Source organism: Myripristis murdjan, chromosome 16 (assembly GCF_902150065.1).
Source record: "Myripristis murdjan chromosome 16, fMyrMur1.1, whole genome shotgun sequence".
Taxonomy (NCBI): domain Eukaryota; kingdom Metazoa; phylum Chordata; class Actinopteri; order Holocentriformes; family Holocentridae; genus Myripristis; species Myripristis murdjan.
This window is the reverse complement of record NC_043995.1, coordinates 24,594,881-24,612,337: the sequence shown is the minus strand read 5'-3', so window position 1 is coordinate 24,612,337 and position 17,457 is coordinate 24,594,881. Positions and strand designations below refer to the sequence as shown.

General features: G+C 41.1%; 1 protein-coding gene across 1 annotated transcript in view; it reads left to right on the top strand.

Moving 5' to 3' along the window:
- Window positions 1–17,457, top strand: part of myom3 (myomesin 3) — a 63,835-nt gene that overhangs the window by 18,133 nt on the left and 28,245 nt on the right. The window contains exons 6-13 of the mRNA XM_030073254.1: window positions 702–794; window positions 1,304–1,392; window positions 3,433–3,477; window positions 7,875–8,015; window positions 8,126–8,287; window positions 9,832–9,973; window positions 12,438–12,637; window positions 16,934–16,987. Of these exons, the coding sequence (XP_029929114.1) occupies window positions 702–794; window positions 1,304–1,392; window positions 3,433–3,477; window positions 7,875–8,015; window positions 8,126–8,287; window positions 9,832–9,973; window positions 12,438–12,637; window positions 16,934–16,987 (926 nt within the window). The remainder of the gene's footprint in view (window positions 1–701; window positions 795–1,303; window positions 1,393–3,432; window positions 3,478–7,874; window positions 8,016–8,125; window positions 8,288–9,831; window positions 9,974–12,437; window positions 12,638–16,933; window positions 16,988–17,457) is intronic.

Below are 17,457 nucleotides of genomic sequence, written 5' to 3'. Positions count from 1 at the left end.
AACCATGCATGGTATATAATAATATGCACTCCTGTTGCTGTAGGTAGCTTTAACTTTTTATCACTAATTCATGACTCATCCATAATACAATAAAATCCTGTTAAATTTGTCATAAGATCATATGAAGCGCAGAGGTATGAGAGGTGCAGAGGTAGGTTAGATTATAAATGGTGGTAATGGTTGAGTACACATGCATGGCTAAAAGTCTGTGACCAGTTAGCAAAAGCACGACAAGCATGACTCCCATACCGCTGACCTAGTTGGATATAGCCCTCTGTATTAACGTGAAATTACCTGTGTTCATTCAGGCAATGTGCCAATGTGTCGACCTTTATACTTGAGCTGCTAAGGGACTAGCTGATGAAAAGAATGTGTGTTCAGTATTCATGAACCTAAGCCAAGATCCAGATAACCTGCGGCTTGTAGGTTTTACCAACCCAGATGGGGCCAATCTACCCCAGTGAGCTCCAATGGGCTGCCCTCAACAATACCCAGCTCAAGATGGAATGAGAGATCAAAGGCCCTCCTCTCGCTGTAATAGACTCAGCCAAGCTAACTGTTGATTAGTGAAAGATGTGCATAAGTAATTTGTGGCCAGGAGCGTGGAACACCCAAGTGCTGCCTGTCGACTGCTTTTTACTTTGATATGCTAGAACAAAACTCTTAATTCATTTGGATCTCCTGTCAACTCGCTGTCTCAGGTACAAGGACGGTGTGCCGCTGAGCGTGGCTCACCAACCGTGGAATTACAGCCTTCAGCAGAAGTTCGGTCTTAACTCGTTGGAGATCAGAAGGTAGGTCGCCAGTTCAAATCCCTGATTACGCCTGGGAAAATATGGGTACAGAAAGTGAATTATAAATTTCTCCCCTCCTTCTGAACCCATCATCAAGATTCTTTTGAACAAAGCAGCTGAGATAGAGCATGTATCGCTGGTAAAACTGTGGGTGAGGCTATAAAAAATGAGGCTGACAGATGAAAAATTACACATTTTACCCCCTGTTGGTCTGAATACTGCTTCCCTCCTCTTCCCCAAATGCAAAGAGGGGGTTGATAGTTAATCACACTGATTAGTCTTGTGGTGAACCACCAAAAAGCCCTTCTCCCTTTCCTTACTTGGTCCTTTGAGCCAGATTTGTTGGATGATTTACCATCCAACATCACACAGGCTGGTGCAGCACTGATGAAAAATATTCAGTGAACATGAAAGTTTAACAACATTCCTGACAGGATATTTCTTTTCTCAGCTCCATCTTGATCCACTCCCATCATCCACAGATACATAACATGTTATCTTCTACCCAGGTGTTCTGCTGAGGATGCTGGCAAGTATGAAGTGGTGGCTAAGAGCCCTCTTGGTAAAGCTACCACGTTTGGGACACTGGTGGTGAATTGTGAGTATAATCGCCTGTTTCATGCTGTATATTCACCCTCTGGTTATGGATTATGAGAGGATTACAACACTGCTGCTCCTCCTCAGGCTGTAATACTTCAGTCCAGTCTTGGTCATGAGCCTGGTCTCAAGATTTTCTGAGATCGAGCAATTGTCTCAGTCTTTAGCTTGCTTTGCTTTGGACTTGTCTCGGCAATATTGTTGAAGTTCCCTCCATGGGCATTTTGTAATTATACGTCTCAAGGTAAAACCTGAAAGTCTACCCTAAAAATTGACATACAGCACGTATTATGTCACCACAATAGCACACACTTCAGATAGATCTAACAATCCAACAACTGATAAACTGGGTTAGATAGCAGCTCACAGGTCACACTCACACCTAGATATGGAGTGTATAAAATCCTTATGCAAAATGTGAATGGGTTTTTGGAAAAATGTACGGATTTGCTCTTCGATTAAAAATTCATCCACCAGCATCACACATCCAAATTATAATCTTTTAGTAACTTTAAATATTAATTGCTGCTGACAAAGTGCTTAACTCTGGGAAAAGCAGTGTATTAGACAACACACCTTTTTCTGCTGCCTGAGTGTGTTGCACATTCAAATTATAACATAATTATTTCATTGTGCTGCACTGAACAGTCATAGATGTTATTGTTCATATAGCTTTATCATGTCAAACAGCCTGATATCAGAATGCAATCTTCTCTCCCTCATAATCAGCATTATATACGCAATCACTGAGATAAAAAGTCACTGAAGGATGAAAATTCACCAAACGTGATATTATTTGATGTATTTTTTACACCATGAAATGAAATGTAATATAGCTGGTATTTCTCTGTGTAGCACAGACTTTATTTTTTGGCATTGATCTTACACATCCCATTCATAATCTCTATAGGGATTTTTGGACTACACATCAAATGTTGGAAATGATAACTTTAAAGCCTGAAAAATTACATCAGACTTCAGTTCTCCCCAAGTGACATGAAGTTCAAATTGATATAAGTTCGTAAAGGAACTGACATAAGTTAATAAGGAACTGACATTAGTTCAAATTGGCTGCTGTGGGAATAAGATCCGTTCAATAATAACTCAACATTTAAAAAAAAAAAAATTCAAAGATACCTTTTACCCACCTGAGCCATCTTTGTTTATTCTCTCTGGCAGTACAAACCATCAAACAAGCATTTAGTCAGACTTGTATGAATCCATTAATCAGCTGTAATATGAAAGATTCTTGCAGATAGAGCTTCGCCTCTGTTGATTCTTCAGAAACGTGCATTATTTATGCATGTGGGAAGATATGCTATGTTTGTTTTCTATATTGCTCTTCTCTTGATCTTGACCATTATTGGACTTGATCCGGTCTGAAGTCTTTTATTTTGCTCCCTTTACCACATTTCCATGCTTATTTTTCATACCAGTATTTTTTTCCCCTCTATTTGACTGTCTGTGTAAACCAGATATCTGGATGAAAATCGATATCAGACTAACATACACAGAAAAATGTATCTTATTGAAATAGGGGTGCTGGGATTGGAATGAATCACGATACACAGCTGGGACTATAATCTACAGTGAGCGCCAAAGCCGTACAACACAGTGACAGAAAGTTGCATTAATATTACATGATGATATTTTTTTTTCTCTCTTTCTCTCTGCTTGCAAATGACCTGCCCTTTCTTGAAAACAGTGTGAGGGCACAGATCCTGGCAGTAACGGGGTGCCATATCTTTGTAGATCAATTAGATGGTGAGGGTCTTAATGAGACACTTCAAGGCTTCTCCTCGCCATCCATATTTCACACGTTCTCCTTCGATTGTTAAAAATAGGTTAAAGGGAATATTAGATGTGACTTGCATAAATGGGACATTGCCACGATTGATTTGTCGACTCTTTCTGTATCCCTTTCTCTCTCTCTCTCTCTCTCTCTTTTTACAATATAATTTTCCCCTCCACTCTCTCTCCCTGTCTCTCGCCCTCCCTCGCTTCCTTCCAATCTTCTCTCTCTCGCCTCTGTGCAATTCAGCATATCAAGGAGCCATGGCTGGTTCAGAGCGCTCGCAGACCCCTGGTAAGTTCCACACCAATGGCTAATGAAAAGTGTCCCCTTTCATTTTCTCTGCCACCCTTTGAAGTTCCTCTCTCCTCCAGTCAAAGCGGGAGGGCTGAGTGGCTTTGAAGACAGTAACATACCACTTGGTGCTGCTGTGCACTTCATAAAAATGTTTTGGATCGCGGCCTGAAAAGGGACCACAGTGTTTATGGTGTTTGTGGAGTTTTTGTGCGGGGGCGTGTCCAAAGATGTGTGGGTGTCACTGAGACTATGTGTGGGATTATTGCAGCAGTGACTCAAATAATTGCTGCAGCGAGATTCATTTTCATTCTGATGACAGTGCGGGATATGTTCACTTTTTTTTTTTTGCTCCAAGCTGCAGAGTATCACATATTGACTGTGGCAAACTTTGGCCCAGATTAGCCTTCACCAAGTGAGCGGATCAGGACATGTTCACCCTGCAGTATATCCTGCAGGAGGCCATGCTCAGTCATGATCGGTCCAGCTATTCACTGGACTGTAAGAGCTTCAGTGCTGTTCTAGCTAAAATGAAACAGGATCCTTTACTTTCATCTTGTGAGGCGGGTCAGAAAAAAAAAAAAAAAAAACTGTATTCAAATTTATGCCTTTGAAAATCAATATTAAAGAAAACCATGTCTATTTAAAGGATGTTTGTTTTCAACCTGGGTATTATTTTTCTAGTTTTCCCAATTCTGAACAGTTAAAAGAGAAAAAAAAAATACAAAAGCCTTTACATTGATGTTACTTCTACTATCTCCAAATAGCTGTGATAGAACAATTGTTATGGCATTTCAGTTATGATAATAATCCATTTGATGCTTTTTTTTTTTTTTTTTTTTTTTATTGCATTGCTTATACACTGACTTGTTCTCTTTCCTCGTCCTCTGCTACATTCAAGTCATGTCAAAAGAATGGGAAAAACAGGATTTTTGTTGTTCGAACTTGAAAGAGGTCTTTTAGTGTTTTGCTGCACTCGCATTGAGAATCACTTGTATTTATGAATTTAAAATCAACCTTAAAGGAGCCTTTTAGGAGGAGGCTTTTAGTGAGTGTAGCTGATTGTTTTTGAATGAATATAACTGATGATAGTGATTTTTCTTACTTTCAGCCACTACAACTGGTAGATTAGCTGCTAAATTTACTGCTTGTGTTCCTCCTTGTAACTGAAGTTAATGTGTACTTGTTCTCAAATATGGCAAGTTTGTATTTACAGAGCATCAATCAATCAAGAACATTAACAGTCCCTTCGCCAGTGAGCTCATGCTTATTAAAATAACATCTCTGATACCATAATATACACTCGGTGGCCACTTTATTACGTACACCTGCACGGTCTAATACAATCCAATACAAATGCTCTGCCATAAAGTTTACTTTTCTGATGCCTATAATGCTCAGGTTTTCTTTTTGTCACAGTAATGGAGGTGTTCATTCAATTTTATGTTTTGCCTTGAGCTCATAGTTAGTACTGCTGTTGCACTGGACTGCATTTTATTGAGAGGTGTTTCCAATATTATGTCCCATTCATTGTATGTAAATAGGGGAGGTCAAAAAATTAGAAACACCTCTCAATATAATGCACTCTAGTACAGCACCTCTGCAAACTACAACCTCAATAATAAACACAGCATTAAATTTACACCAATTCATTTCTCCACAATGTCAACAAAAATTGAACATTATGAATTTTATTAAAAGGTAGAATTTATTGCAGAGCTGTTGAATTGAGCTGCATTAGACCCTACAGGTGGACCTAATAAAGTGGCCTGTGTGTGTCAGGTACATGGACATTGAAAGAGTGTGAGAGTGAGAGTGTATTGTGTTGAAAGGACGTGTTGTAGTTTTTTTTTTTTTTTTTTTGTCCAGCTGTTCGAAATCACACATTGGCCCTGTGTTTCTTTACTGGACTGGCAATGTTCCTGCCAACGTGGAGGTGTAAAAGCTCTGAAATGAAATATATGATGAAATTGTTAACTACTCAATCAATCAATCTCCATGATGGCAGGAACTGTGACAAACTGTGAGTTGTGATGAATTCCCACAGATTGGTCAGACCTACTTCTGTGTCAGTGTTTTATTTTTTTTGTGAGCATAACCAAATTATAATACACATGATGTTCAAAGGTACTACATTAAAAAAAAAGATACTTTCGAGAAATAATACAACTTCATTAACTTGTTTTGGACTTGGATAGTTTAACCACCTTTGTATTTACCGCTACATCACGGTGTCTACAGAAGTGCAGCGTAAGTACCAGCCAATAGAAACATCCCCCGCACTCCCAGAAATTAAATGGCAATCATTTTGAATGAAGCTTTATCAGTGTGTAATGCTATCAGGGCCTGCTTGCTGAGAAAATGGGCTGAGGAATTGCATGCTGCCATTTTCATGCAGCTGATACTTCATTATCTCATGCAGAGCAGCAAGGGCAGATCATATTTTCCAATCCGAATTGCTCACTAAACAAAAAAGAGCAACTGTAGAGAATTTATTCCACTCATTATTGTGTTGAGGGAAACATGGGTGGAGTGATTGAGCGATTGAGAGATGGAGATCTGAGGGGTGTGTTTTATGAAAACTATGCACATTCCAGTGATTGCCTGTTCTGTTAAGGAGAGAAAATTTATTATAGGAAACATGTCACTGACCCTCACATTCATTCCTGTGAATAGGATTTGACAAGGCCTTGTAGCAAACATATCTTTTACTTCCAAATTGATTCGCTCCAGTGCTTTTTCAAACTAGAGGAGGGTAGCTGAAGTAATAGCTTGTCAGGAAAGGTGTACTTTAAGAAGATTGCCACAACTCCGGCTTTTCTGCTGTCCTCAGTAGCATTTCTCTCTCATTTTCTTATTTGTTTTTTTTTTTTTTTTTCGCCTCCAAGTTGCGCCTTCCCCGGCTGTCCTCTGTGTTTGTGCTCCCTGAGATGGAGTAGGGGGACTTTTCCATTACAGTCTCCACATAAGACCCTCTTTCTAGTTAATTAAGGCCCTCTGGTTTGCTTTGTTCATTTTCACTCCCTGCCACACGTGAAAGAAACTGAGGAAGGAAAAGCTTGTTATTTCTGGCTTGCTGAGAATAATGAGAAATTGATGTCACCATTGCCCAATAGGGCTTCAGACTAACTTTTTACTTTGCTTGTACTGGTGTGCCCAACTTTTTCATTTTGGTGCACCGGCACATAATTTAGACACTGCAATAATACATGTTAAGTGTTACCTCTTTTTCCTCACTGTTTTCTTTTTTTCTTTCTTTCTTTTTTGCTGCTGCCAGGTGTTGAAACGCTCACAGCACAGGATGTGTTTCTTGGACACATTGTGCTTTTTTAATGCTTCAATTCAGAACATTGATGCTCCAGAAACAAAGCACTGTTCCTAAGCCATGCTTTGGCCGCACTTTGCAATAAAGGCAACACATAATGTTGGCCATTTTATCTTATCTGAGCCATACAAATTGGACAAGCTATTCTTGGCGAAGGACATATTTTGTCCTTTTTGCATGTGGTAGGCTCTGACTCTGGATCGGAGTCAAATGAGGCCATGTCTGCTGAAGATGTTGGGTCAGGGTTACTTGATGAAAACATGTTCAATAGTTCTCGCAATTTTGAATTACCGGTATGCTTTAAGGTTTTGATGTTGTACAGGCACGGTCTCAAGCATACACACATGCTTTATTTTTCTGCTAAGACCTGGCCAACTCTGTTACGGTAAGAGTATCAGTATCAGAGCCAGTCAGAGGCAGAGTAGGGTGCAGTAGCATGTCTTTGCAGAATGTGGGTGTGAAAAAGATAGATAGATAGTGATGGAGTGTGATCTCATCTCTCATCATCTGATATCAGTGCAGTTGTTACCTGTCACTTGTGTCTGGCTCTTTCTCTTCTTCTCCTCCTTTTCCTTTCACATTTCTTTTCTATGTGGTGGTCCAAAAGGTGCCCTGCACACAGCTTTGCTTCTCAGTAAATCTGTGTCTGGGTGGTGGTTATGCATAGGGTTTCTGAAAACTGCTTATTTCTCTTCTTTACAGTTTACAGTGTGTTTTTGTTTCTCATTTTACTCATGCTGTGTCCATTTTTTATTCCCTTTGTTGCTATATTGTTTCTTCCTTCCGCTTCATTGTTATGTCAGATTTCCTCCTCTATTACTTCAACTGTTTTCCCTCTTCTTCTTTCTCTTCCTCTTAATCCGTCTCTTTATCCACATATTCTCCCCTTCCCCCTCATCTCCCTTGTTTCCCTCCTCATCCTCCACTGTCATTATCGTCTCCACCTCCTCTAACACCACCTCCCTCCCAATCTTTTCTTGCTTTTCCACAATTTTTCCACCCCTACCATCCTCATCTCCGTTTCCTCCCCTCCTCCTCGCCATGACCACTGACACCGCCACCTCTCCCTTAGCTTTAGTGCTGGAGCAGGAAGCCCAGTTTGGCAGCACCTTCCCCCCAACCTGGGTGAGGGAGGGGGAGAGCCTCGTCCTGAAATGTGGCTTCACGTCAGCCCCGCTGCCATTCCAGCAGGAGGTCAGCTGGTTCAGAGATGGTGAGTAAAGGGCAAGTCAAACCAACTGATGTGTGGGCAGATACCTACTGAGAGTTCAGCTTGTCCATTATCATTATTACTGGTATTTCTACCCATCCACTCCTACACAGGGGTCCAGCTGCACCACTCCAGTCGGGTGGACATTAAAACAGCCAGCGAAATGGCCTCCATCACTTTGAGAGGCATACACAAGGAGGACGAGGGTGTGTACTCTGTCCGTCTGAGGACCTGGGACGGGGTCCAAGAACACAGTGCCTTCGTCTATGTCAAAGGTGAGGGCTTACACTCTACAGGATGAGGGGTGTCCTTCCAATATATGACATGACCAACTCTGGCAAAATGTTTCCTGACATCGAATCAAAACTCACATTTGAATGCCATTATTAGCTCTGATCATATGGCAGTGTTTTACAGGATGTAATCATCTTTTTGATATTGAGTTTGTCAATAGTTTATTATTTGCCTCAATAACCTGCTACCTTACAAATCATGAGTTCTATTTATTTACCATTTGAAAAACATCTGCCTTCTTCTATAAAGTGATTGTTTACACGCATCTTGGGACCTTTGCATCCAAATCAGCTGTGATTTGTGGACAATGAATTAAAGACAACCAAACTGTTTTCTAAGATGCATATACAGTACAGTCTTTTAGCCTGAGACCCATCAATTTTTAAAGATGTATTATTTACCAGATTTGGTTTACGTACTCATTTCCTGTGAGGGGAAATTAGACTCTCAGTCAGTTTGTGCTAAAATAGAGGGCTTGTTAACCTTTGTGCTGTGACACTATATATTGCTCAGACAGCAATTTCTGCTTTTATATTGTTTGCCTCATGCAAATAGACGAGGAAATCAGCCCCATTTGGCTCATCAAAGCTTTGAATTGTGTCTGAGAGGTTCCATATGGGGCTTGGCAAGTCTTTCTTTCGATATAATGCCAACCGTTACTCATGTATACTGTATATTGTCCCTCAAACAGCACATTCTCAGTAATGTCCACTGAAACTTTCATGAGCTTTGTGTGCACACACACAGAATATTAAGGCATGCAGACACTAATACCCACACATGCACGCATGCAGAGTAAAATTTCGGCTTCCTTTAAAACACGGCTCAGACGTTTCTGTCTTATTAAAAGATCTTGGTCTTTGCTGGAGCCAGAGGTAGTAATTAGTGAACCAGCTAACTCCATCACGTGTGGGTTTTAACGCTTCATTCTCCCGTCACATTTGCATTACAAATACGAGGTACAGTAGAGCAGAGAAGAGACTGAGAGGAAGATGGGATATGTTGGGTTTAGCAGTCTGGAAGCAAGAAGGGGAAGGAGGGAGGGTGAGAATGAGAAAGAGATGTGCTTGATGTTGACTGCAGTCCTTTGTTGATAACACATCCATCCTTAGCCTCACGGAATTTTTTTGGGAACATGCCACATCCTATCACTTCAATCCTCTTAACATAATTCCCTCATTTATTTTTTCTTCACTCTCTCACTTTTAGTTGATGGTACGTCTAGTAACATAGCATTTAGTGACCTGTTAATCTCAGTGCCTTAGCCCCGCTCTTTCACTCCCTGGCCTATATAGTTGTGTGTGAGCTGCTGGGGATTACACTGACTAGATTATTTTTTTAATCCTGCCAAAATCACACATTCCCAACATCATCCTGTCTCATCCTGTACTGTCGTCTCTTGTTTCTCCATCACACCTCCCTCCTGAGTTTTTGCTTCTCTCTCACTCCTTCCTTACCTTCTCCATCTATTCTGTCTAATCCGTCTCATTCCCCATCTCACTCTTGTACCTCTTCCCAATCTCAGATGCATCAGCTGCAGTGGTGGGAGGCCCCGCGTCCCCCCTGGCAGTCCAGGTACATGATGTTAACAAGGATTACGTCTTCCTGACCTGGAAGCCACCCAGTGCAGATGGAGCCACTCCGGTTGAGGGTTACTTTGTGGAGAGGTAGGCTGGAAACAATGACACTTTTCCTGAAAAAAAACAAAACAAAACAAAACAAAAAAAACAAATGACACTGCTCATTAAAATGTTTGGTGTCCTGAAATTAACCCTTTCATGCATGAATTATGAAAGCCTGAGTCTAGATTGTTTTCTTATATGTTTTTACACTTCTTAGGGCATGAATATTTCTGTGAGTCTCCATACTTCTTTCAGGATGCAGGACTGGTATTATCATGTCATTTTACCAGTATTAATATGTTTTCAGCAACAAGAACTGCCAGTCTCTGCATAAACCTCAATGTAGGGGAGCAGCAGAGAGCATTCTAACAGCTGATATGCAATTCCGCCATAGAAACCATTGCATTTAGGAGAAAATGACTTTTAAACTGCCTTTTAAGCTGTCCACCAAAGGGTTAAAGCATATGGTCATCTGAAAGAAATCTGAAATCCTTTATTTACAGAAAGTAGTATTTTAGAGATTTTAGAGTGGATCTTGTGTCATCTGTGTGTTTAGATACTGAGTGATTATCTTGTAATGAAGATACTGCCCATGAATCTCCCCTTCTCCACTGCTTGGACTTGGACAAACACCCAGCTGTGGAGTTAGCACTTACTTGCAGTATAAAAGTTTTTTCTTACAAGAGGTCCTTGATCACACAGTCATAACCGTGCACAAAAAACATAAGGCTGATTGGGCCAGTAGTATGTGAGATTAGCTGTTGACAAATGGACAAAAAAGACAGTGTTTTCCCTGCCATTATAAGACTTGTGCAGCACGCAAGTTGATTGAACATGAAATATGGGATTTTTTTTTTTTTTTTTAATATCCAGTGCACAAGTGGAAAAATCTCCACAATCAAAATGTTTTGCCTGTCAGTCTGTGGGTGTACAGCCTCTTAAGCAGACCCTTGCACAAATGCGACCAAGTCTAATATGAAATGAAAAAACAACAACAAAACAAAAAGTTTGCTATGCTGCCATTTTGGTTGCCGTCTAGTCTCTCTGCAATTGCTAATGTTTATGTTCAGAGAGATGGAGAGAGAGAGAGAGAGAGAGAGAGAGAGAGAGAGAGAGAGATTCAAATTCAGACACCATGCAGACAGACACAACACAAGCACATAAAGAAAACATCATCAATTTGACGACACATGCACATCGTTTAGAAAATGCACTGCAATTATACCAAACAACACCAGAAGTGCTGCCTTGGGAGAAAAGTTGAGACTTTCAATTGTATAAAGTTTAGAAGAGCTCAGAATTGATTAATGACATTTGTGCTTTGGTAGGAACAAAAAAAAAAAAAAAAAAAAAAAAAAAAAAAAATAGAGATGAATTGGCCGAAATGAGGAAAGTACTGCATGGATAAAAGGTTCTTGGACTACATTTGGCTCTCCATTGCCAAGATTCAGCAGAGAGATTAGATCTCTCACATTGAGATCGATTAGTTTAATCTCAACAATATGGCTTATCTTAGATGTACTTACAACTATTTTCTGTGTTTCAACTCAACAATAGACAGCTAGCCAGACTACACAACCGAACCACATCTTGGTGTGTGTGTGTGTGTGTGTGTGTGTGTGTGTGTGTGTGTGTGTGTGTGTGTGTGTGTGTGTGTGTGTGTGTGCAGTTGGTGATGAAATTGGATTAGGGCAGATAAAGATGGCGGCGATGGCGGCCAACGATAGTGTAATATCCATTTGGCATTATTTGGAAATTCAGAAGAGATGGATGATTATTCATGGTAACTACTGGCCTTCAACACCATGTTAACACCTGCATCAAAAACTCCCACAGGAGAACAGGTGCTCACTGACACCCATCAATCAAGATCACCCCATACGTGTGCATGTGTGTATGTGTGTGTATGTGTGTGTATGCATGTATGCAGGTGTATACATGTGTTACTATGCCTGTGTGTTTGCCTGTATGTGTGTTATTTTCTGTTCTGTTTGTAATGTGTTTTGGTGTTTTTCATCATGTGTATGTTGCATTTGTGTGCATGTGTGTGTGTGTGTGTGTGTGTGTGTGTGTGTGTGGTTGCATGTGTGACTCAGGTTTACTCAGTAGAACGCTAGCAGCAGATCCAGTTTGTATACTCATAAATGTTATTAGATACTAGAGAGGGAAAAAAAGAGACCAAGAAAGTGTTTGATGCCTCCCTGTTCCCTAGCAACCCTCTTACCATCTGAAACCTCCGCTCTTTGTTGTCTTTGTTTACTGCAAATGGCAGCCGTTTATTATCAATGTTGTGTAGTCTGCGCTCAGATTCTGCTTTAAAAGTCTGCGTTTTTCGGCCCATTATTTTGACATGATGGATTTGGGTGGAAATTACACCTGGGTGGTGTGATTACTGGCTTAAACTGAAAAGTGGTTCCATGATGTTATAAGCAAATCACACTCATAGATTTCCTTCTTTTTCTGGTTTCCTTTTTCTTCCCTCTCTCTCTCTCTCTCTCTTTTTCTCCAGATTGGACATAGGTGAGGGTCAGTGGGTGCGTTGCAATGATCAAGTCCAGAAAATGTGCCACTACCCGGTGTTTGGGCTGAAGGAAGGAACCATGTACCAGTTCAGGGTGCGTTCTGTAAACCAGGCTGGTGAAGGACGACCCTCCAAGGCCACTGAACCGGTCCTCACTGCAGACCCCTTGGAACACACCAGGACTATGGGTAACACACACACACACACACACACACACACACACACACAGAGGCAGAGAATTGCACAGAGAATGACAAAGCAACAGACAAATAGCAAAAGCGGACATATTGCCCCCTACATATGATGCGCACAGCCTCATCGTGGTCAATCAATAACACCATCACCTTGCTTTTATCTGGAAGAACAAACTCATCTGTTCTTGGAAGCCACTGAATGCTCTGAAAAATCATCCTGATTGGTACGAAAAAAAATCAAATCAAATGTGTTAGGCTTAGAAAACCTTCATCAGGGAAACGTGGCTGTGAAACAGTGGATGAGATTTCCTGCACTTTGGTTGTAAGGTGATATAGCATCACTTTTCTTTTTCTTGTTACCTTCCTTTGACCTGTAATCGTAGCGCTCCCCATGGGCCACTCAGACGTCTCACTCCCCCATGTTTTTGCCAAAATCCAACCACTGATGTGTGAGATTTCAAGTGTGGGTCACTGATAAACAAACAAACAATTTATCACTCCCCCAGGGCCAATCAGTGTAATTTTTAAAACAATGCAAAGAAATACAAGAATAATAAAAAAAAAAGAAAACATGTATCTTTTCTACAAATCTTGATTTCAAAAGCCAATCGGCCCGATCTGAGATATCTCGCAATGTGACAGATGAACAAGCTCGAACAGACAAACTAACGAGCGAAACAAACAGAAAGCAACAGATCTATAGTTGGCACAACAGAGAAGAGACTTTTTCTTGAGGCTGTGGGTCGATGGTTAACCAACAAATGTAAGAGAGGTTTGTGTGTGTGTGTGTGTGTGTGTGTGTGTGTGTGTGTGTGCATTTGAGTGAGTGAGAATGAGAGGGAATGAAATGCACTTAAGGGCAACACTACATGGACAGAATAGCACAAGACATCTTGAGCAATTACTTTGACATTGATATCTGATGACATGCAGAATCAGATGTTAAACAATCAAACCGATGTCCGTGGCATTGAACTATATGACAGTAACAAATAACAGAACTCATTTTCAAATAACTCACCATAAAGTGTTTCATCTCAATTCCTTTTCTGAGAGAATTTAATTAATATTTGCTTTCTGTATCTGTCTTTATTTTAGACAAAAAAAAGCATGTATCCTGATGACTCTATCATTATATTTTTTCAATATGATGCAACTGACAAACAATGTAAAATGTCTTTGTGTTAATCCTCAGCAGCTTTGTCAGTGTTGCACAATTTCTTTCTTTTTCCAACAATTAACCTGCATGTATTTGGGGCATTTACAGTGCAACAAATCACCAACGTGTTTTCAAGGCAATGCCAGCTACAACTTAAATCTTACCTCTCAAGTGCATTTAAAAGCATCATTAGAGATGAGCAGGTTTCTGTACACCACGGACATCCAGTGTGTTGTCACTGACGCGTGACTGGTGAGCAATGAAAACAAGATTTTGTACAGTCCCATGGTGCATTTGTTTGTATTGCCAGATAAGATGTGAGCTCATCTCTCTGGTTCCCGGACTGATCAGCTGACTTCATCTCCTCTATGGAAAATGCTGTTGTAGCTTAACTGCTTTCAAAAAAACAAGATGAGACTCTGGACTTAAAATCAGTGAATGAAAAAAAGGTATACAAGTCAGCTTGTCATAAGAGGGAGTTGACAACTTGGTTCTTAACTGCTCCTAAAAACGAGAGAAAACAAAAACAAATATTCCTTTTAATATAAATTAAAGCATTTCGCCTCTAAATTATCTTAACTTAAAAATAATTAAGTTAAATTATCCGCATTTATTTCTTCACAAATCGAATTCAAATGAAATGTATAGCCTTCTTTTGACTCAGTAATCCCATTTTAACTGTTTTACGTGAATTTTATGTTTTACTTCTTGACTTTACAAAATAAACATCACTGTCATCCAAAGAAACTTACAACAAATGCAACATTAGTGTGAACAATAAGCAAATGTATCACATGAAATAGTAGACTCACTTATTATGGAAACCGTCGTATATGTAAGTGCTAAAGAATGTGATGTTGTGATAATAAAACAGTACCACTACATACATCACAATACTGCAGCAGTGTATGGAAACACTGGACCCAGGATCATGTAACATAATCAAACCTCAGGTTTTTCAGAAATTATAAGTAAAGCCACGGTGAGACAATTTAAAGACAACATTCAGTTTATCCAAAATAGCTTTCTTTTTACTTTGATGCATTACTCATTCAGTTTATTTATTGAAAAAAAGTGCCCTGAATGTAGCTTTTGAAGACCATGGTGCAGTCAAATAATAATAATAATAATAAAATGCATGGAAATATAAGGTTATAGATAAAGCCATTGTTCCATTTCAGTCAATCTACTTGGTACAACACATACTGTTTATCTTGAGAAGACGCCTCTCTTCACATTCAGTTCCCAAACAGACTGGAGAAGCATGATGGAGGTCCTTGTTGTGCAGAGAAAGAAACACAGCCTTGAGAACAAGGACAAGAGGTTGTTATCTTCTTCTAATAAGAATAACTTTGAGTTTGCTCACTTATATTTGGTGGCTACAGCGCTTAGTGAAGCTAAACTAGTGCAGCTGAACCACTAAGATGAGCGAAAAACCTGATATGTAAAAACTTTCACAAATAGCAGAAAGCTGACTCACCGCCAGTATGATGATGTTTGCCAGACTAACCTGGTGGAGCCCAGCTAGCTGAGTTGAAAGTTTCACGAGGCTTTCTGCTACTTTTAAGGTGTTCTTCGTGAGGTGAAGGGTGCTACAACTGAGGACGTTGCAGGTGGGCGCAGGCACTCTCTACCAGAGGAGTAGCTTTGTCTTTTGTAGCTTCTCAGGAGTTATTTCCGCTGCCCCTTTCTCCTTTCACCTCAGAGGAGCACAGTGGGTTGCATGTGTTGTGTCCTGTGAGGGCTTTTACGCATGTATGTTCACAAAACTCAGCCGTTCCCTCAATGCGATCAAGTGCTTGTCCGCCTCGCTCATCCAGTTCAGGGCAAGGCTCTGTCACAGCAGCGTCTTTCTCATTAGATAGTTGAAGCCATTTCTCTGGCTCACAGCAGCCAAGGCTTGGGGTTACCTGGGCAAGCGTGGGCATGCTCTGTCATAGGAATAGCTTCATCTTGGGCTCGTTTAAGAGTTTGTCTGTTGGTGACATTTGCACAGCAGCTACGTTGCCTCTCCACACATTTTTGTGCAGTTTTTTGCCCTTCAGCTGGCTCATTCGTACCAGAATAGATGCCCCATACAGTATGTGTTATATCGAATGAATCGACTGAAAGGGAATATAATTTTATGAATATAAGCACTGTTCCCTGAAGGAGAGGGACAAGGTACAATGCTCCTTCATCCCACTTTGCCAGGGGAGCTCAGTGAGGAGGAAATGTGCAGAAGGAACTGAAGGATGCTGCAGACGATGATGTTGTATGGCGGAGGCGGGAGGCGGGACCTGGCCACCGTACGTCACCACGCATCATTTGCCTTTCACGCATGAATAGAGGTGTCTTCAGCCAGACTCAAGAGGGCATCCTATCCCGTGCAGTATGTGTTGTGCCGAGTGAATCGACTGAAAGGGAACAGATTAACAAATGAAATACAGCGTGTGCTGCTGCAAACAGTCGACAGCAAGAATCAGCAACGTATTAGCGGCTCATTCCTGTAGCTAATTCCCCTCATCTCCTTCAGGTGCTGTGTTACACTCGCAAAACAGTCAGAGCACCAGGGCAGACAGATGTAGGTGTAGATGTGGTCTGATCTCATTTTGTACAGCCTGAGGCGCTCACAGTCATTAGTGTTACAACTCCTTAATGGCATATTGGAGCGGAACAGTTTGTTTCTTAAAAGATTAGTTTTGAGGCATTTAGGTTTTTTAAGCACTTTACACAACGGAGGGATGTGGAAGACGGGGGAGAAAGAGAGAGCAAGAGAGAGAAGGGATGAGATATGGCAGGTTATGGGGTTTGTGTGTGTGTGTGTGTGTGTGTGTGTGTGTCTGTGTGTGTGTGTGTGTGTGTCAGGGAGGACAGATGGGGTCTCTGGTCAGATGTTGTGCATCATTAAGTACAGATGAAGGACGGACAGAAGGTTGGCTTGCCTCTGGCCAGCTTTTCATCCGTCCATCCGTCCATTTCTCTCTGTGTTTTTCTCTCTTGCTCCTTCTCTGGATCACTTACCGAGGGTTGCTCCTCCAACATTAACACTAATAGTGTTATCATGGGCTCTCATATAACTTCATTACCCTGATATCTCTTCCCGCTCTCTCCCCCTGCCCCTCCCCCAACCCCTTTCCTTCCTGTCTCAGTGGTCAAAGTGGACGAATGGAGGGAGATCATCATTACCAAAGACCAGCTGGAAGGTGAGAATGCTGCACTTTTATTTCGGGGCGTAATTTTGACATCATTTGAACTCATACATTTGCAAATTCCATTTTCACCCCTCCAGGTCAAATAGCATCTATTTTCACCGGCACACCCTATGCACCGGGTGCGCGCAGTCCTTGCCTTTGGGTTGCCTTGGGCGCCGCAGCTTAATGCAGCTCCACATTATATTTAACAACGTACTGCAATAATCATACAGGCCTCGGTGATGAGCATTGGTCCCATTTAGAGAGCTGAATGGAATGAATAGTCCCCCAGTGGTGTCCTGGTAAATGCACATAATGGCCTGAGGTTGTCCGAATGCCCGCTCTTGTGAAGGTGGCTGATAACCTCGGCACTGTAACTCACAGACAAAGAGAGATAGAACCGAAAAGCAGGATTTTTCTGTCTGAGGAGGTAAACGGCAGGAAATGAATGGGAGCCTATTAAGGGTGGGAATGCAGCTGTA